The sequence below is a fragment of the Lissotriton helveticus genome, chromosome 8 (genome assembly GCF_964261635.1).
Source record: "Lissotriton helveticus chromosome 8, aLisHel1.1, whole genome shotgun sequence".
Classification (NCBI taxonomy): Eukaryota; Metazoa; Chordata; class Amphibia; order Caudata; family Salamandridae; genus Lissotriton; species Lissotriton helveticus.
In genome coordinates, this window is record NC_136069.1 from 1,060,646,775 (window position 1) to 1,060,668,382 (window position 21,608).

The 21,608-nt window shown below is 44.0% G+C and overlaps 1 protein-coding gene across 42 annotated transcripts in view; it reads right to left on the reverse strand.

Moving 5' to 3' along the window:
- The window catches only part of MBNL2 (muscleblind like splicing regulator 2), a 564,932-nt gene that overhangs the window by 161,866 nt on the left and 381,458 nt on the right, over positions 1–21,608 (reverse strand). For all 42 annotated transcript variants that reach the window (XM_078657944.1, XM_078657951.1, XM_078657948.1 and 39 more), the window contains one exon: positions 12,742–12,906. In XM_078657944.1, the coding sequence (XP_078514070.1) occupies positions 12,742–12,906 (165 nt within the window). The remainder of the gene's footprint in view (positions 1–12,741; positions 12,907–21,608) is intronic.

The following is a 21,608-nucleotide window of genomic DNA, read 5'->3' on the forward strand; positions in this document are numbered from 1 at the left end:
GCTACTGACCGAATTTATGGAACAAAAGGCTACCTCTCTCACATATAAAAAACTAGTTAACAACTTACCGGACCCCACACGGAAGCTCAAAGAGAAATGGGTTGGGGAGCTGGGCGAAATGGACGAGACGGAATGGAACGAAGCGCTTGCATCACCACGGGAGGTAGGCATATAAGCCACATAGCAAAAATATTGACAATCAGTCAGTTCATTACTGCATAAAACAAAAGGTTTGAGCAGAAAGTGAACATCACGGCTATATTCTTACACAGCTGGATCAAGATGACTGCTTGAAGTCAAGATGTAAATCTGAAAACTTGCTGGCCTGAAGGCAAGAGCGTTCGTCTTCGAAGGTAGGGAACCGGGTTCGAACTTCGGCAGGGACGCAAAACATCCTGTGATTGTGGGCAAATCACAATCTACCCGTGACCAACAAAATGAATGTGTGCGCCTGTAACGCAACTGAAAAGCGCTCCGAAACCTTCGGGTCCAGTTCGCGCTAAATAACCCCCGACCACCTCCAAAAACAATTAAAGCAACACGAAACAAGGCCAAGTACAGCTGTGCAATTTTACCCACTTTTAGGATATTTCCCGGAACAAGTTAACAAAAAATTATGTCGTTGCACTGTTAGTTGCTTCTTGAACGGCAGTCATTAATATAGAAACAAAGCATCTCTTGCCATCAATCAGAAACAGGCCACGGACTGAAGCAGCAAAAGGAGGTGGTGGAAGTAACAAATGTTAAAATATTCATGGTCACGCCCAGCAGCAGGGAATGAACGCATTTTACTATACTATACAATAAAGTGGGCGAGGCCATGCAGGACAGCATTAAAGCTGGGGGCTAAAGCGAGTATTTATATACTCCGACCAAACAAATGTGAATTATTGGTTCCTAACCTAATTATGAAGAAGGCCTTGTTGTAGTGTGCAAAAACAACAGGTGATGGACAGAATGCAGAACAAAGTCATACATTCACCCCAGTACCGAGATCTGGGCCTAAATTAATCGTTTTTTTGCTCACCATGCCATTCCAGTTTGAACCCAGCCATATGGAAATAAGTCCTGACCCTGTGCCTCATGGGAACAGTCCAGCCCGAACTGTCAAGTCAGTTCCTCCCTGGACTGGAAACAAGCATCCTAGGACCGGTTTCGGGGTTTTACCCCTCTTCAGCCAGGATAGCTTGATTCCAGCGGCATGGAGAGCACGGGAACCACGTCTGGTCATACCGGTCCCACTCGGGGTGACAAATGCAAATACAACAGTTGATGGACAGAATGCAGAACAATGTCATGCATTCACCCCAGGACAGAGATCTGGGCCTAAATCCATATTTTTTTTTTGCTTACCATGCCATTCCAGTTTGAATCTAGCTGTATGCAAATCAGTCTTGACCCCGTGCCCCATGGGAACAGTCCAGCCCGAACTGCCAAGCCAGGTCCTCCCTGGACTGGAAACAAGCATCCTAGGACCGGTTTTGGGGTTTCAGCCCTCTTCAGCCAGGATAGCTTGATTCCAGTGGCAAGGAGAGCACGGGCACCAAGTCTGGGCATACCCGTCCCACTCGGGGTGACAAATGCAAAAAAAAAAAATTTAAAAAATCCACATTTGTAAAGCGCACAATCACCCGTAAGGGTCTCTAGGCGCTGGGAGCCGTCGGGAAGATTAAGCGAGCTATTGCCCAGAGTCACATGGTGCTGGGCTAACCTGCCGCCGGAGCCGGGGATCGAACCGTGGTCCCCAGATTCCAGCATCAGTCGCCCTGGCCGCGGCGCCACACCTCTTCCATTATTCTGCATTCTGTCCATCAAACAACAGTTGATGGACAGAATGCAGAACAATGGCATACATTCATCCCAGTACAGAGATCTGGGCCTAAATCCATCGCTTTTTTTGCTCACCATGCCATTCCAGTTCAATACTCCCCTTTGGTTTTGCCTTGTAGTAGTGTGAACAGCGGTGACTCAATCATTGGTTTTGATAAAATGAACAAACTTGCTGGCCACGTGCAATTTTGAAATCTGGTGCTCCCGACTTTAAAATGTAAAGGTTCCGAATCTCAACTTCTGAATTTTAACCGAACAATCATTGACGTTTACCCCTTTTCGTTTTACAGGTGTGGTAACTGCCTTTAAATATTTTCTCTTACTGAATGAACACTGCCCTCTATTTTGTCTGTTGTCCATTTTGTGACAAATTACTGCCATGGATTATGACTTCAATTTTTTGTTAATAAGCAATAAGAACAAAGCCTACATCAAACTGCTACTGAATTTGTAAACAAATTACTTATTGGGCTCTATAAACAACTGAAGTTTCTGTTACCACGGTTGAATTGTGTGCATACTGACTAGTAAGAAAATGGAGAACAGGGAAATTTAAACCTGGGTAATATAAGGCTTACCGGAACATAGCTGCCAAGGTTTCAGATTGCTAGGTGTGACATTTTCATGATTTCAGTGTAATTATGACATTTCAACGATTAGGAGTGACACTTTCAAGCAATGTATACGAGGGAAACAAATATCAGAAATTATACACATTTGAGCAAGGAGAAACTAAGATCGTAAAACTGCTACAAAGGTCCAGTAGAGGAAAGGCACTAACCGTGACTGCGGTTCTCAGTAACAGAGGGCAGGCAGGTACTCATTCATTGGGTGTTTTCTCTGCTTTAATATGTGACTCGTTCATTCATTGGGTGAATCCGCGTTTGATAAATTTAGGATGGTCATAGGAGAAAAGCTACAGGAAGTGAACAGAAGGAGGATCTGCTGGCATTCATGACTCTGAATAGGATTTAGGGATCTAGTTACTTGTGACATTAAACATGCGGACAGTGGGGATTCACTTAGCTGCAATGAACTGCAAAATAAATCTCAGGACGGAGAAATACCTTTGCTTCCAACCATGCCAAAATGAGCGACTCAAGCAGGAGGCTTGTGGTGAGTTTTAAGGCCAAACAATCTGTCCGCAGCCGCCACAGAAAGTGTAAGCATCACTGACACTACACCTCTTGAGCAGTGCCTGTTGCTGAAAAGCAACATGAACAACAGGCAAGGCAGACCTATGTGAATTCTAATAAGGGTGCTGGCGGGGATGATCTGTGACAGGCAGTTCACTAGTACGGACTCTGAGGCAAAGCTGCACCTCGGGTGACTTCAGTACTCCTACTTGAGGCTTCTGTTGCAGGTTGAAGGAACGCCAGTAGGGTGGGCCAGGTGGACGAAGCGCTCTACAAGGTGTGGCTTACCGGCCCCACTTCGGCCACCGCAGTGCGCGTCCGGATGTTTGTTTGCAGCCACGGTAGGCTCAGCTGGATCGGGTCAGTCGTGCCGTGGTATTCTTTACCGCAGCAACGCAAGCTCATGAATCAGACAGCAACCACTTTTCTGAATTTAACTGCAGCCCGCTCACGTGCCACTCGCCCTTTAACTGTGAGTCTGACAGAACTCAATGTCTCCTCAATGTCTCTGTAGAAGCCATTGGCAGGCACCACTTGACGTTCGTGAAAGGTATGCCGTGCGGTGATTGAATCCAGTGCTACATAATTACATATAATATACATGCTTACATACATGAAGCATCTCATTTAGCCCCTATGAAGTATGCACAAAAGTGCGCACCGTGTGCTGCCTGCCTGTACCACTTCAATTTAGTGTAATTACAAATGAGCAGCCAGCGCTTGGGCCACAGCGCTTTGGCATAGGCTAATATGCGTGACCTCGCATTTCAGTGCAGGGATGCGGACCACCATACGGAAATGAGTTAGTCAAACACCTGATGCGTGGCACTTGGGAGGGCTGCCGGAAGCACAGAATGACATACAATGTGAAGAGTAGAGGGTCAAGCGCAAAAAAGACATACATGTAGCAGGAGTTAACTTTAAAAGTTAAGGAGGTCATACTTGTTTGGAGTATAAATGTTTGTTTTGAATTGATGGTATGAGAAGTGCATGCGATCAGTTAAGAAGAGGTTAAAGTGTTATTTCTTGTCCCGATTTCACGATCCACTGGTTCCCAGTTAGAAGAGGGGTGTTAAACCAGGCGATGAATGTTTCTAAAAGAAGGGGATAGGGGGTTATACACCGTATACGTCGGATCTGCCCACCTAAACAGCTACTGAAAGGAGTTCCCCTTGCAACACAAAATTGCTCAGGCAATAGATCCTCCCTCCAGAGAGGGACGTTTGTGCCAGGTCCAAAGATGGGAAAACACACAAGATGAACGGAATGTTGCACAATGGCAAAACATTCACCCCAGTCACAGATCTGGGTTTAATCCATCGTTATTTTGCTCACCAAGCCACCCCAGTTCAGACATGGCCATATGCAAATAAGTCTTGAACCTGTACCTCATGGGAACAGTCCAGCCTGAACTGCCAAGCCATGTCTTCCCTGGACCGGAATCGGCTTGGCAGTTCGGCTGGACTGTTCTCATGAGGCACATGGTCAAGGCGGATTTGCATATGGTCATGTCTGAACTGGGGTGGTGTGGTGAGCAAAAAAATTATGGATTTAGGCCCAGATCTCTGTACTGGGGTGAATGTATGACATTGTTCTGCATTCTGTCCATCAACTGTTGTTTTTGCATTTGTCACCCATAGTTGGACGGGTATGCTCAGACGTGAGTCCCGTGCTCTCCACGCCACTGGAGTCAAGCTATCCTGGTTGAAGACGCTGATAGCCAGAAACCGGTCCTAGGATGCTTGATTCCGGTCCAGGGAAAACATGACATGGCAGTTCGGGCTGGACTGTTCCCATGAGGCACAGGGTCAAGGCTGATTTGCATATGCCCATGTCTGAACAGGGGTGGTGTGGTGAGCAAAAAAATGATGGATTTAGGCCCAGATCTCTGTACTGGGGTGAATGTATGACATTGTTCTGCATTCTGTCCATCAACTGTTGTTTTTGCATGGGCCAAAGATGGAGCAAGAGGCAAACATCTTCAGTAGGTATGACTGACACAACAAACATTGAGGTTTTATTCTGGGGTTAATGATTTACCATTAAACTAACAAACATCGAAAAGCGTGATCAATGCATCACTCTCAACAATACTGAGAAGATGAACAAAAGCCTTGGGGTAAGAGCTTACACATACAGCAGATGCCTCTTAAGAGATGGAAGTATCCCACAGAAGCTGATGTATGTCTGGGTTAGATTGATGCTAATTCTCCTGTAATGTGGATTTCTCACCAAGGTGACTAAAACAAGGCTAGTTGTCGTGTTACTATGTGCGGAAAGTCACCAGAACACAGTTTGTCTGGGTGAATCCAGTATTGGCCTTACAAAACTCACCTAGCCATTGTTTTTTTTTTTAGGTCAAACTGACCATTGACTATCTCGCTAAGGCAGCGGATCGTCGCCCCACAGGAAAAATAAAATGATAATAACAATGTTATTTTATTTTTAATTATTCGCTGGGGCTGTAAAGGTGCGGGCGGGGCAGGGCTGTGCTGGCTGCAGAGCAGAGGTCAGTGGGAGGCACTCTGTAAAGTGCACATGACTGTTGGCTGGTAATACACAGAATGGTGGGGAACATGCCTAGGCTTCCAGTCTCCTTCTGAGATTCGAAACACAGTGCTCAGACCAATCACAACCCTGCTGTAAGGCACCGCTATGATTGGCTGCGGTCTGGGTGCTTCCGGTTTCTGCGTCCTGGACGAAGACGAAGGAGGCAAGCCGACCGCCGAGAAGGTAAGTGCATTTTTACTCTCCCCCCCCCCCCCCACTATTCTCCAACATCCACCCTCCCCGCCCACCACTACTGCCCGGCAGCAGCCGCTACTGTAACTGCACACAGAGTTAAAGGCTCAACATTTTGATACTAGTCGTTAGGTGTCAGAGCATGATCTGCGCCCCTACAGTATCTCAAAGACTATCAGGAGACCTCTGGCAAATGAACTTGCAAAGGCTGCACTTTCACCTTGCAATTCTATTTTGGCATTTTGCATTTTTTGCACAAGTAGTCATCACTGGTTTTTGGCATTTTAAATTCCACAGTATTTAGTCAGGCTGTGTGGTGTCCAAGCCGCTGGCATGCCATAGGCATGTCTGCCAACGACCACTCACTGCTAGCCATGCTGCCTGTTTCTTCACAGAACAGGGACACATTGCCTATTCTAAAGGTGATTAATCATCTCCTACAACTTTTGGTGTGCTAAATGTAAGATCCTTATATAATCATATAAAGATGTCAGATCTCATTCTTAATCACAAAATGGATGTTTTTTTTCTTTTTTAACAGACTTCCCTGCAGTAAAGGTCCAATCCAACATTGGCTAGCCCACCAGGTGTTTAATATCATTAGATTACACAGAAGAAGGAGGAGGAGGGTTTGCAGTTGTTTTCAGAGATTATTTCTTTAGTTCAATAGGTTCCATCAGACGAATTCACATCAGTCAAGTTTTTGAATGTTAGAGTATCTTTATCTCCTTCCTGGTGTCAGGTGACAGTGATTGGTTACATAGCGTTGGGAGTAGACAGACATGTTGCGATTGAGTTCATCGATTCTCGTCAAAATAGAACATAAGGTTGCCTCAAACTATAATTTGACTATGGCACAGGTTTCTTACCTTTTTTTTTTATGTGAGTGTACAACATCGAACTTACAGGCCAGTCAGCAAGATGGTAACAAAATTACTTCAGGATTGTGGTTGGCTGCCCTTGAGGAAATATATGGACAGTTTGACTTTAAGGTGACAACTGATGAAGTTCTAAACATATCAGTGAGTCAGTGAATTAGAATAGCATTAGATGTAGTTGTTCCACTTATGGAAGATAAACTTGCACAAAACAGACAGTCAATACCTTGATTTTCAGACATAATACGCCAAGCGAAACAACATTGTTAGCAACTAGGAAAAATCTGTTGCAAACAGTATGCTGCTGAGATGAAAGTTCTATCTGAATGAACTTTGTAGATACAAAAAACAGACCTGCAACACAAAAAGAGCACTTTACCGAGCGAATCTAAGAATCGATCAAGAAGATCTTCAAAATTGTAAACCCTTTCACTTATCCGGAATGCCTAAATGTAAGCATTCAGACTATGCAAGGGACTTGCAATAGTGTGCTGTAAAAAACTTAGGATGTGTGAAACATTCAGTGAGAGAGTAGTGCAGAGACTGGGGGAGCTCACTACTGCTAGCCAGACTTCGGAGATTGAAATTTTAACCCCTTCCCTGCGGGGCTAATTCCCCCGCTGTGCTGGGGGAGGGGGGCGCGCACAGCGCCCCAGTGCTCGTGACAAGCTCAGCTCGTCACGCAGCATAGTGGCACTGTGCTCATGACGAGCTCAGCTTATCATGACCACGCCTGTTTTAATTGAACACTCAGCACAGCAGGGGAATTATCCCCGCACGGGAGCGCCGCGCGGGTCATGACGAGAGGAGCTCGTCATGAGCACAGCGCAACCGTGCCTCATGACGAGTTGAGCTTGTCATGAGCACGGATGAGGTTACATTTCAAGTCTCTCAGCCCACAAGGAACCCTCGACTTACTGTTATCAGTGAAATGTGGATCATCCCGAGAATCCATGTCCAGTTACACTTTTACACTTAGGAGCGGGTTTGTTGGTACCAGTCTGACACACCTGTGCAATACTTCTCTAAGATTAGCTTCAGTTCCATGGAGGTTGAAGCACACAATCATCACCTGTATCCTGAAAAAACAAATAGTTGATACAATTGTTCTTGCCTATTTTTTACTAGTACCCTTACTGCTGGCACCAATTAAGAAGTTATAGCAGTCTCTTCATATTCCTACAACCAAAAAAGATCTTGGAGACCGTTCAGTTTGGTGTCAGGGCTATGCACAGTACTGGGTCAGCTTTGATATTGGTAGACGAGAAAGTGAAATTTAGAAAAAAGGAGGCGATGGAACAATCACACTGTTAGAACTTGTGGCTGACTAACACCATCTCTCATGGGATCCTATTCTAGCTCAGATAAGATAGAGGTTTTGGTATTTGGTCAAAACAAGAATATTTGGTGGTTATATAGTTTGTGGGCCATGGAACTGTGAGTTCAACATCGTTACCCAAATCAGTTGTGAAAAACGTAGGCGAGAAAATCAAAATGACAAATTATCTCTAAATACAAAAGTAAATAAAACCATCTCGGGCAAATGTTTCCAAACTTACAATGCTAAAAAAAAAAATTCAATTTTTGACTTTAGAAGAGTGAAAAATGGCAGAATAAGCAATAATCCTTGCAAGATCGTATTATTGTAACACCCTTTATTTGGGCATTCCCAAAGTGAGACTTTCAAATTTCAGGTGCTGCAGAATGTAGAGATTCATTTGATAATTGGACTTGGGGAAGGATACATGTAACTGCATTCAAACATACACCAGTTGCGAACCTGATACTACTTAAGTCCCTGTGTATGGTCCATTAGGCAACCCACAACAGGGGATCACAGTACCTTCAGAAGAGGATGTCGAGTTAATATGTTCAGAACAGCATACAAAGGAGGCAAAGTACCAGAGTGAAATGAGGTATTTTGATCTTTTGGTGTCACAGCAACAACACTCCAGATCAACAAAGAACAACATACAAATCCACCTGTGAACCCTAGCTGCACATGTATAACACAGCATAATTGCATGGTCATAACTTTTAATTAAGGTATGCCAAAATGACAAAGTGGTGGGAGACACATGCGGTAATTAAAACTTGTGACGTGGCTATCTAATGGAGTTTGAAGAACATCTCCAGATTGACCAAGCTCCTGCTGATCTAGGGCTTCGCTCTCTCACTTTAAGGGCAGAAGTCTGTGACCTCAGTAGTTGGGACTCACAATGTGAAACTTCCAGGGAATATTTCGAACCCTTTTCTGCACTAAGAGTGTTGCTGATTTTTGTGGCATAAAAAGCATCCCGCAGGGCTAGCCATCAGGATCATAGGAAACGGCAGCTGGGCACACTAAGAAAGGAAACAATTACAATAGGTATTCAGCAGTGTGGAGGTCAACCCAGCACTGCAACAGTTATGAACATGATCAACAAAAGGATAGAGTTTGCCAACAGTGTATTTCCACTCTCTGAAAAGCAGAGCTAACCATCACAATGTCCAACCAAAACGTCCTCGTACTCAAAGAGAATGTTCAGATCAATAAGGTGCCAAGAAAACAACCTGGTTCTTAAGCAAAAGACAACCTGGTTCTTAAGCAAATAAACCAGTTATCTCAAGACAAGGCCCCTGTTAACTCACTCAGATACAATCACTTCAATTAAGTTTGGAGGCTGATAGGGCTGCCTTCAGGGGCATTAGATGGACAGGCCATGTGCCTCACACTAAAACTAAGGTCCGGTTTAAAGACACCCGTACTGGAACTTTGGGAAATGCACAGGTAAGAGAAAAAAATGCCACGTGGATCACACAGAATAGGGCGAGCATACATACTAAACATTAAGTTTCAGACTCAAAAATGTATCTCAAAACCTTGATAATAACTACCAAAACAAGTCATATTAATGTGTACACATGACATGTGAGCAATCAATGTTTTGCCTTCACTTTTGCAGCTTTTTCATAGTAAAAACATGATACATACATTGATATATATATATATATATATATATATATATATATATATATATATATATACACTTGTGCATATCTACATAAATCAGCTCAGAGACAGGACACAAGGAGTAGTTTCTGTCCTGTAACTCCAGTTCTGTAGTAGGGGTATCTCTGTTATAGTCATAATCTAGTTAATAGTCCCTCCCATGTGCGCAGACCCCGGAGCAATCAAAAATAATAATTTCTTAAGTTGTCAAAACATGCAGAACTGCACAGACACTTAAGAGAGAATTTAAAGACAGATAATGCAGCCTATATCCACAGGCTACACTGTCCAGTACTTCAACTAGAAATTCCACCAAAATCCACAAACAGCACACCCTGTTCAGGGTTTTCTTACAGAGAAAACCTTGTCTTTGACAGCAAAACCCTCTGGAATGATAGAGAGGAAGAAGTGGACAGACAAGCCCCATAGGCTGCCATTATGTGGCTCAAAACAGGATACTGTGCCTTTAAGAGAACTTTCCAGAAGCCTCACAGTATCCCAGAATGCACTGCAGGTCCCTTTTACTTTCAGTTCTTTTTGAAGGCGTAACACGCCAGACCTGTATCATTTCTTACATGAATATCTCTCTCCACCGGGGAGGAGGGCGGGCGCTTATGACTATAACAGAGATACCCCTACTACAGAACTGGAGTTACAGGACAGAAACTACTCCTTCTGCAGTAGGGGATCTCTGTGTATAGTCATAATCTAGTGAATAGAATGGCAAGCCCATCCCCACACCAAAGCGGCGGTGGAGAAAATAGAAATAACACCACTACTGTGCGAACAGATTTCGCAGCGAAGCCTGCCCAACCCGAGCATCTGCCCTGGCATCAGTGTCCAGACAGTAATGCTTAAGAAAGGTATGGACCGACTTCCAAGTGGCTGCCTTGCAGATTTCTGCAAGTGGAAACACTACGGAGCAAAGCAGTCGTGGCAGCTTTGCCCCTGGTGGAATGAGCCTTAGGTTTACCCCCTAAGGTCTTATCAGCCTTTAGGCAACACAATTGTATACAGGACACAATCCACCTCGAGATGGACTGTTTAGAGGTAGCAAGACCGGTCCTGACTGATCCATAATTGACAAACAATTGGTCTGACCTACGAAATATCTTCGGTTTTATCCAGATAAAAATTTCAACACCCTCCTAACATCCAGGGAACGCACCCCGCGACGTCGAGGCACTCCGCGACGTCGAGGCACTCCGCGACGTCGAGGCACCCCGCGACGTCGAGGCACCCCATGACGTCGAGGCACCCCATGACGTCCTCGACGCCGACCGGAACCGCGTCATAGCTCAGACGTGCCCTTACTGGGGAGAACCCCAGAAGTCACAGCATGGGACTCGGTAGAGGACCTACCCTCTCCTTACCCAGAGGCTGAAGAGGTCTTCAAACTCCTCTGTTCCAAACCTGGGAGCCGAAGCCTCCTAGAAAAGAAGCTACAGAGAAGACCGGTGTCAAAAGACACAGGCAAGCACAGAATACAAACTCTGTGAGCTTCAGCTTTGGCCTTTAGTACAGCTGCAGACAAAGCACTTGTCAGACTAGAAATAGTATAAAGGCAAGAAGACTGCAGAAATTCTGCCCAAAAAATAAAACACAGCAGAATGCAGATAAAGGCCAAAGACGTCGAGTGAAGCTGCAAAAATCCAAAATTATCACAAAAATAGTATAGAAAAAGCTCAAAAAAGAAGAGCTAATGCTCCAGGGTCCTGCTAGTAGGAGCCGGAAAAGAGAACTGAAAGTAAAAGGGACCTGCAGTGCATTCTGGAATACTGTGAGGCTTCTGGAAAGTTCTCTTAAAGGCACAGTATCCTGTTTTGAGCCACATAATGGCAGCCTATGGGGATTGTCCGTCCACTACTTCCTCTCTATCATTCCACGGGGTTTTGCTGTCAAAGGCAAGGTTTTCTCTGTAAGAAAACCCTGGACAGGCTGTGCCTCGACGTCGCGGGGTGCGTTCCCTGGATGTTAGGAGGGTGTTGAAATTTTTATCTGGATAAAACCGAAGATATTTCGTAGGTCAGACCAATTGTTTGTCAATTATGGATCAGTCAGGACCAGTCTTGCTACCTCTAAACAGTCCATCTCGAGGTGGATTGTGTCCTGTATACAATTGTGTTGCCTAAAGGCTGATAAGACCTTAGGGGGTAAACCTAAGGCTCATTCCACCAGGGGCAAAGCTGCCACGACTGCTTTGCTCCGTAGTGTTTCCACTTGCAGAAATCTGCAAGGCAGCCACTTGGAAGTCGGTCCATACCTTTGTTAAGCATTACTGTCTGGACACTGATGCCAGGGCAGATGCTCGGTTTGGGCAGGCTTCGCTGCGAAATCTGTTCGCACAGTAGTGGTGTTATTTCTATTTTCCCCACCGCCGCTTTGGTGTGGGGATGGGCTTGCCATTCTATTCACTAGATTATGACTATACACAGAGATCCCCTACTGCAGAAGGAGTAGTTTCTGTCCTGTAACTCCAGTTCTGTAGTAGGGGTATCTCTGTTATAGTCATAAGCGCCCGCCCTCCTCCCCGGTGGAGAGAGATATTCATGTAAGAAATGATACAGGTCTGGCGTGTTACGCCTTCAAAAAGAACTGAAAGTAAAAGGGACCTGCAGTGCATTCTGGGATACTGTGAGGCTTTTGGAAAGTTCTCTTAAAGGCACAGTATCCTGTTTTGAGCCACATAATGGCAGCCTATGGGGCTTGTCTGTCCACTTCTTCCTCTCTATCATTCCAGAGGGTTTTGCTGTCAAAGGCAAGGTTTTCTCTGTAAGAAAACCCTGAACAGGCTGTGCTGTTTGTGGATTTTGGTGGAATTTCTAGTTGAAGTACTGGACAGTGTAGCCTGTGGATATAGGCTGCATTATCTGTCTTTAAATTCTCTCTTAAGTGTCTGTGCAGTTCTGCATGTTTTGACAACTTAAGAGATTATTATTTTTGATTGCTCCGGAGTCCGCGCACATGGGTGGGACTATTCACTAGATTATGACTATACACAGAGATCCCCTACTACAGAACAATATTACATTTTATGCAAACAATTATAATTCTTGCACCTCTAATACAGAAAGGCTATGCTCGTTATTAAACATCAAAACAGACTCAAAATCTCTACAGAAAGCCCCAAAAGTATATACTGTGAACTACACAATATAATTACCATTGGTTGAAGAGGTGCCCCTGGAAACATGAACTGCATCTGTTGGGCAATCATAGCTGCTGCTGTTTTTTGCTGGATTAAGTTGTTCCTGCCATTTATTTCGAGCTGCGTTTTTAGGTGTGTTGGCGGATGAAGGTACTTGCAGTTCTCTCTCGAACAGCGACCCTGAAACAGAAATAATATTTCTTTTAGGTTGGCAATTCTAATGTATCTCTTTCCACAAGCCCAACTTCTCCCCCTTTATTTAATAACAAGATCTTTTACAAACATGGTATGGTTTTCATCAAACAGTAGTCTGCCCTCGAGCTGAGAAAGTTCAGCATGCTCCTGGAACACGTTTTACGTCCTGCAGAGAATCACTGACATGTTGCACTTATAGCAGTCGGCTGGCCCAGCGAACTAAGATAATACCAAATCATGCGAACTATTCTTTGATTTTCTGCTTTCTAAAAAAATTAAAATTCTCAAACAGCGGTGTACTACAACTATAGCCGCCAGACAGACGGCATAAGTGTTTTCCTCGCCCGAAAATGAAAAAGGCAAATAGTTTTATCCATCATTATGGAATCGTATTGGACAGTATTTGCAAAACTCAACACACAATAAACTCATAAATCAGAATAGGGATCAAACTTTTTTTCCAGGCAGGAAGAAAAATGAATTGTGCAAATATATTCATCGCTCAACTTTAAACAACTGCAAAGCCGGAGACAGTCCTAATATTTTGAATGTTTGAGATTCCCACCAGTGCATTAGGTCCCTCATAAAAACCTGAAATAACTAACTTTATCAAAATGATTTAAAAAGGCAAACGTGGATGGGTTTACTTCCAAAATAACATTTGCACAGAATCAGTGGCATAATGTTATTTAAACCACACACTAACACTAACACACACTTACTAGGCCTTATGTTACTAGCTGTGTGTTCTTAAGTTCGATTGCTTTGGGCCATTTATAATTACTCCATTTCTCTTTGTGGTTTGGTGTCTGAATCTCTTTCCAGTTGTTTCGCGTCTTTTTTTCTTTTCCCAAGTTCCAGTCAATCTTTCTCATTACCTACACAGTTATGTCCTTCTATGTCTTGCTTCCTTCAGTATTTTGTCTGTCTCAATCTGCACTATCTTACTCCCTGCCGCTGAAAGTTTCTATACCTTTCCCATTACCTCCAGTTTATTCCTCTCTAATTGCCTTCAGGGTCATATTACTCTATTTTCACATTAGCCCCATAGCGATCTCCATACAACCCTCACAAAAGGGAAATGGCCTTTATAATGCAGTCTGAGCCACGCGTGCCGTTTCCCTGCAAGAGGAACCACACTTACCTTAACCACGCATAAGGCAGGGCACGGTCTAGATGCTGGGATGGGCGGGTACAGGAAGAGGAAGGATCAGGAGAGGATGCAGTCTCGTAAGAAGGGCAGGGTAGAGTTTAAGGGGTGGGGTCGTTTTTAGGGTTCAGGGGGTCTGAGTAGTGTTTAGGGCTAGGGAGGCGGGGTTTAGAGTAGTGTTTGGGGGTCACGGTAGTGTTAGGGCTTTGGGGTCGGTGTAGTGTTTAGGGCCTGGTGTAGTGTTTAGGGCCTGGGGTAGTGTTTAGGGCCTGGGGTAGTGTTTAGGGCCTGGGGTAGTGTTTAGGGCTCAGGAAGTGGGGGTCAAGGTAGTGTTTAGTGCTGAGGGGGGCTGAATAGTGTTTAGGGTTCATGGGAGGGCGGGGTCAGGATAGTGTATACGGCTCAGAGGGGTAGGGTAATATTTAAGTTTTGGGGGAGTGTTTAGGGCTTAAGCGGAAAGGGCGGTCGGGTAGTTTTTAGGGCTGGGGGGGGTGTGGTAGTATTTAGGGTTTGGGGTCGTTTTTAGGGCTCAGGGCAGGGGGGCTAAGGTGTGATCTTTATTACACATTCCTTACCAGTCAAGCCCTTACCAGGAAATTGCATGGTAAAGGAATGTGTTCAGATGCATTAGTTGTTGGGCCAGCGTTTTAGAGGCATGTGTGGTTTAGCCATGTGTGCCTCAAGAACCCATCTTATGTATGTACAATACGATAGTTGAGTCCCAGGCATAACTGCCCTGACTGGCAACAAATCCTTCAAAGAAATGTTACAGTAATGGGTAAGAAATAACAGACAGGCTAACCAAGAGAGAAACGCCACATTTATGCAACTTTCAGTAGAGAAAGATGAAAAAGCCAGAAATGCACAAGGAACCAGAACCCACTTCACAAAAGAAAGCCAAATACATGGCCTGGAACACTGGGGAGTTTTTTTTTTTCAAAGGAAAGTAGCACTCCCTCACGGGCACTGGATTTTATTTTCATTGATGCCACGCCACGCTGAATAACCAATGCTTACACAGCACAGGCTTGTTGCATACCAAATGATGCACTGTTGATAGGTCTTTCGTTTGTTGCAGCCATATGTCTGCGCGTCCACCAACAGGAAGAGTAGAACTATGCAAGCAGCAAGAACCATTTGGACAGCAAAGCAAGACATACTTCAAAGGACAACATCAACAACCAGTAGCAAAGCACATAGCATGGGCTCAGTCCATACACCATAGAGAGGTGAGAGAGCCCTTACTCTTCTCATGAGACCAAAAGGTAGATCAGCTTCCAAAAAGGAGCATTTCCAACAGTGTACAACACTATACACCATGTTGTACCCTTAGCGCTGCGAGGTGGTGTATATAGCGTATGAATAATATCAATACATTTTTTACAAGTACTTGCACCCACGATCTTTCAACAAACCAGTTACTCTTCTCAAATTCATATGTAATAATGTTATTGACCTCGAACAGGTGAAAGCCTTAGTTGACTCTGGGATTCAATTTGTGGCTTGGAGGTAAGTAAGCACACAGATTGTTGCAGTGGGCACATTATACCAAGAACTTTTACTTATGTCCTTCATGCAACAAAGATTATGCAGCCTAGATTTTCATCAGGGAGAGAGAATCGTATTTGTTCTTTCTATGGCAGACAATATAGGCTAGTTTTCTTAGCTAACTGCTTTTCCTTTGTCTATAGACTGAACTGCTAAAAAATTGGCATTGCCATCTAAGGCCCATCTTGCCAACAGTAGGTTTACAGGGCTAGAGAAGGAGCTTTAAGTGGGAGATCACAACAGTTATATCTGCTGCAAGTGGGCAGTTGAGCTTTCTGAAAGCCCAGAAGGCTACGTTTATACAGACTGCCACGGACAAGCACATTAATGTTGTCTGCTCACTGTATACACTGAAAGATCCATTCGACTACTGCCTTCACTGTATGATGAGCAAAGTTCAATGAAAAAATAAAAAAAGAAAGAGAATGAGCTTGAAGCGCAAGGAGTACGCATGGTTGTAGAAAGGGTCACTGAAGCGAGACATTGTGCTACAGATTTCTCCGATGAAAGAAACTGCAGTATTTGGAGAGCGGTAAAAAAGAAAACTGCGGTAGATTAATGTTATTAATTCCACAATTGATACAAAAGAGGACGCACTTTATGTTAACGTGCACAGAAATAAGATATTCTGTCATTTCCAAGCTAATCAATATGGAGAAAAGCCCTTGGAAGTTCTTGATAACAAACAATGTCAAGACAAACAGATCGTTCTTGCAGGAAGAAACAAGTAAAGAGTATAGAGTTTTTGGGATGGGAATATCTAAAATAGATATTAAACTGTCAAAATATCCTTTCTGCAGCTGGCTAAATCCTAAATCCAAAGTGGCCTTACAGCACACATTTACAATTTTTTTTAAAGAAATAAATACTCAGGACTAGTAAAGGTTTAAAAAGAAACCAAAATGAACATGAACTCAATTTCCTAAAAATAACCTCTCATGCTTAAAGATGACCATCCAGTTAATGGTGTCTTTACTGGGCAGAAGTTCTGGGTTTAAATTATTTTTGTTTTTTTATATTTAAGCGCTGGGCTTCAGGACCTGAATTACAGAAGTTACAAGATGTAGGCATGATAAAACCCCTCGGTGTAACAATATGTGAAGAAAAAGACATGAAAAAAGTGTAACAGCCAATGCAGATTAAATTAACATGTTCTATGGTAGTGTCTGTTAAAATGTCGATCAGTCCTGATCATGATGAGTAGGGAGCAGTTATCGCCAGAAAGCTTGTATAATAACCCAGGTGGATTCTTGGCAATTGCATCTATTTGTACAATCCTGTGGTAAATAAATGATGCTGCCTTAGCTTTAAGGAATGATTGGTAAACATAGGATAGAGTAGCAGCAAACAATGTAAGATTGTTCACCAAAGCTTCACTTCAGAAAATTTGTTTAAGTGTGGTAAATAAATAAATAATACCTCTATTTTTGACTGGATATACAATAACAGATAGCTCAATAAATAAGAGTCAAGATTCGAGGTAGCTGGAGTTTGCAGGTTTAATACAGCATAAAGGACAGGAACAGGACAACCTGCACGGGAATAGGATGGCAGCGCTGCACGGGGCAGGGACAAAGGAATGGCAACTTTTAATAACAGTGCACAAGTATATATACTTAAACAAAATACATGATGTTCAATACAATAGGCGTAGCAGTGGGCAGGGCCTGTAGCAGTCGTGAAAGATAAGGCAGAAAGTAGGTGTAACAAGAGGCGTATACATAGACATGTGATGTAAACGTAACGGAATATGTCATAAATGGGGCGGAAACATGGAGGGGGCTACCTAAGGAGCCGGGACCTCTAACCTAGTGGTGCGCGCAAGCTGGCAATGACGTGTTACTAGGGAGAAGCTGGGGGCTATGACTTCTGAGCTAGAAGGAGAGACGAAAGTCTGGAGAGTCAGAGCGACATGTACCTAAACACTATCTAGTATCTGATGTTGACAGAGTCCAAAAGTTATCAGGGCAAAGGCTAACAGACTCTAAGACTGGTGCATGCATTATTCTACATGTAGTGCGTGTTGAGGAATATTAAATGACCATAAATACAGTATTTCTCTTACATGGAGACGTAAAGGCTAGACTGTGACGGAAACTATTGATGCGATTCAGTAGCTTAGGAATGCAGAGAAGGAGGGCTGGACTGATAACTAGAATCATAACATACTCTTGGCAGACTGGCAGGCAGAGCCAGGCCGAGCCGGGCCGGGCACTGTGAGGCAGGAAGTAAGTGAAGGGTCAGGGATACAGGTGGGGGCTGTATCGCTCCTCAGCGAGGGTTCAGGAGACAGGAGCTGAATCTGGTGTCCGGGCCCTTTTGAAGCCTAGAAACGGAGACTTTTCAATTAATTAACGTGCACACTGTAAAACGTGGCAACATAACTTTACATAGGCCTAGTACTCGTAGCTTTAACGAGAACTGAAAACTGGCATACTAGAGATGGACACAACTGTAATTGCGTCTTTAATCGATCATGGGGAATACATATTGCATATTAATCATGCACATATAACATAAGATGGGGAACATGTAGGGACACAGAACATGGCAAAATTTACTTTTCCACATTCCCTCCTTGTCACTACGTTTCCATCAGGAAACATCAATATTCATGATACCATCTATCATTTCATACAGTATCATTTGCTCGTCTCGAATTGTCTTGGAACGGGATCTAAGACGGGACTTGGGACTAGGAATACAAGAGGTAGCACAAATGCCGCAAATCGCAGGGCCACATTGTATACAGAGGCAGCAACTGAATATAATCGCTACTGCAATACCTAGAAAGGACAGTACTTTCCATCCCCAGGCAGAAATTATACTCCAAAACCAACCGGACCATGTCCAGGTGCCTGGATTCTGGTGTAACCGATGGGCAATTTTATTAAGTCTGGTTATAGCTGAATAAACAGACGGCGCGTTATTAGGAATGAAAATGCAGCAACTAGATCCGATGACTCTACATGCTCCTCCTCTATCGGCCAGTATGACGTCAAGAACGAGACGATTTTGGAGCACGACAAATCTCATAGCAGATTGTTCTTCGGTTAAGTTACCTAGGGCAGAGGCAGTCTCATTCACTACTGCTTCAAGGGTTCTGGTTAACCTACGGATTAACTTACTATTCTGGATAGGTCCTATAAAGAAGAAGAAACCTCTATTGAAGTCTGTATACTGTTCTAGAGCAGTTTCAGTTTGATCGACAATCGGGGACTCGATCTCCCTTCTATGTCTAATGTGTACTAGATGTGTGTTTCTATGATAATCGGATGGGGCTAGGAAAACTGGTGGCAGTAGGAAGGCAATGTAACAGGTTCCATCCCAATCGAGGGGCAGACGAACATATGCGGTCTGACCACAAACAAAATAAGAATGACGTGAAGCTTTGAAAATAGATTTCCCACTGTCACTATACTTAATAATGGTAATACAATCACTATGTCCCACATGTGCGGAACCATTATTTCGGACACATAATTCGCCTTTGACTGGTAATACTGAAATAGCAGGTAAGTCTGGAGTAGGATCAGACTGAACATTCAGAACCATGAAATTCGAAGAATAATTACCCAAATTATAAACTTCATTTTCTAGATCTAACCCTGTTCTGTGGGGAAGACCTTGCTTGTCTGGAAAACATGTACTGTTCAGAAAGGACATATCTGTTGAGGAGGACGTTAACATGGACCAGGCTCCACATGAACCATTATGTGAAAATGGATAAGGAAACAGTGGCAGCACTCCCTTCGGTGTCTGGAAAGGGGGGAGTCGACCACACACCCAACAATTAGTGGCATTGCTGGTCTGATGTGAATAATGTAACATACGGATAAACGTATTGTTGCGCATAGCAAGACGATAGGATAGTTCGTGAGGAGGCAGATCACTAAACGTGTGCTCTACTGTAGCATTAGAAAACTTATTTACATGAGAAATTGGAAAACATAAATGAAATGCATAACTTGTACAGGTAACCATCAAAGTTAAAAACAATATAAAACTTAGAAAAACGATACATCGGATTGAGTTTTGACTAACTCTCTCACTATGGGGGTCTATCTCATACATATCAGATACCTGTCTAACCGTTTCACCCAGGGGGACTTAGACAATTAAACTGGCTGACTTATTTTACTAGACCGAAGCTTCTGTTTATACTCCTGCTGTGGAGTTTTCTCTAACAGGGAATCCTTTGAATCAGAGTCAATAGCGGGACAGTCCTTGATAATAGTATCTTGGCAGTCTTTAAAATCTTGACAATCCTTGGAAATGTTCTTGGAAACAGTTTTTAGTCGGAGTCCGTGAAATTTCTTGACATGCGACAGGTGCACCCACCCCTTCCTGCCTTCCAACTTGACGGCAGTACGGGTGGTCAAAAGGACTAACTTCGGTTCCTTCCAGCGAGGCTCCAGCGGACTTGAACGATCGAAATATCCGGATTAAAACCAGGGAGCCAGGAAGGACCTCATGTGGCTTGACTTCAGTATTGTCGGGAAATGCGGCGGCAACCTGTGAACGACAAGAGTGTAGGGCAGACATCAAGGAAGCTAGGTAATCTGTCAGCATATTACTGGAAACATCTGTAATACTTCGGGGTCTAGGTGTACCCCACATATTTGGGGGGCGGCCGAATACGACCTCATAAGGGGACAGACCTGATCTGGAATGTGCGACCATGCGCATATAGAATAGAGCGACTGGCAGGGCTACTAGCCAGTCTACACCTTTTTCTTGACAGATTTTGGCAATACGTATTTTCAAGGTTTGATTATGTCTCTCTACGAGACCGGCTGCTTCTGGATGGCGTACACAATGGAACTTCCACTGGTACCCTAACAAAAGGGAAACGTGCTTCATTAGTTCAGATGAGAATGGCTGGCCGTTATCAGAATACACGACCCTAGGGAGTCCATAGCGGGGGAAGAATTCACGAACCAACTGCTTGGCAGTGGTCGCGGCTGTGTAATCTGGGACTGGATATGCTTCTGTCCACCTGGACAAAGCGCATACAACTACAAGGACATACTTGAAACCTCGACATCGCTCCATCTGAATATAATCCATCTGGAGGACTTCAAAAGGGTGGTCAGGAGGCTGGAATCCCCCTTGTTCCACCGGGACACTTTTACCTGGATTGAACTGACAACATATCATACAAGTACGGACTTTCTGCTTGGCTGCAGCTCGTAAATGCTTGTTAAACCAAATGTTCTGGATACTGTCTAACATGGCTTTTTCTCCTAAGTGTGCAGGACTATGTGCGGTATGGATAATGACTTGAACCATAGAGTCGGGGAGAAACCATGTGGCTTTTCCCTTCGTCACCCATCCCTGATCTGTCTGGACCCCTCCTTGTTCGGACCATTTCTTAATTTCTTCGGGAGTAGCATGTAACTGGATATCTATGACATCTTGGGTAGGGTCCTTAACTGTCATACAAGTAGTCTGTTCTAGAGTAGATGTCGGTGTCTTGCTAACTGGAGTGTCTGGAGTCTGTGCTGTGAGTTTGGCTGTTTGATCCGCTAGATCGTTTCCTTGAGAAATAATGTCAGTAACTTTCGTATGTGCTTTGCACTTCATGATAGCGATAGCTGTCGGTAAATGTATTGCATCTAACAGAGCTTGAATAAGGAAACCATGCTGAATCTTGGTTCCATGAGAAGTCATGAAACCTCTCTCCTGCCAGAGCACTCCGAAGTCGTGTACGACTCCGAATGCGTAGCGTGAATCTGTGTAAATATTAACTTTCAGGTTCTTGGCATGTATGCAGGCTTGTGTCAGAGCAACTAGCTCTGCTGCCTGAGCAGACAGGGTGTCAATACGGTGTGTTTCAATAACTTCAGTGTCAGTAGTCACTGCATACGCGGCTACTAGTTCTCCTGTACTTGTTCTCATACATGAACCATCCACATAAAGTGTCAGGTCGGGATCTGGTAATGGAATATCTGTCAGATCTTGTCTTGGCTTTGTCATAGTGTTAACA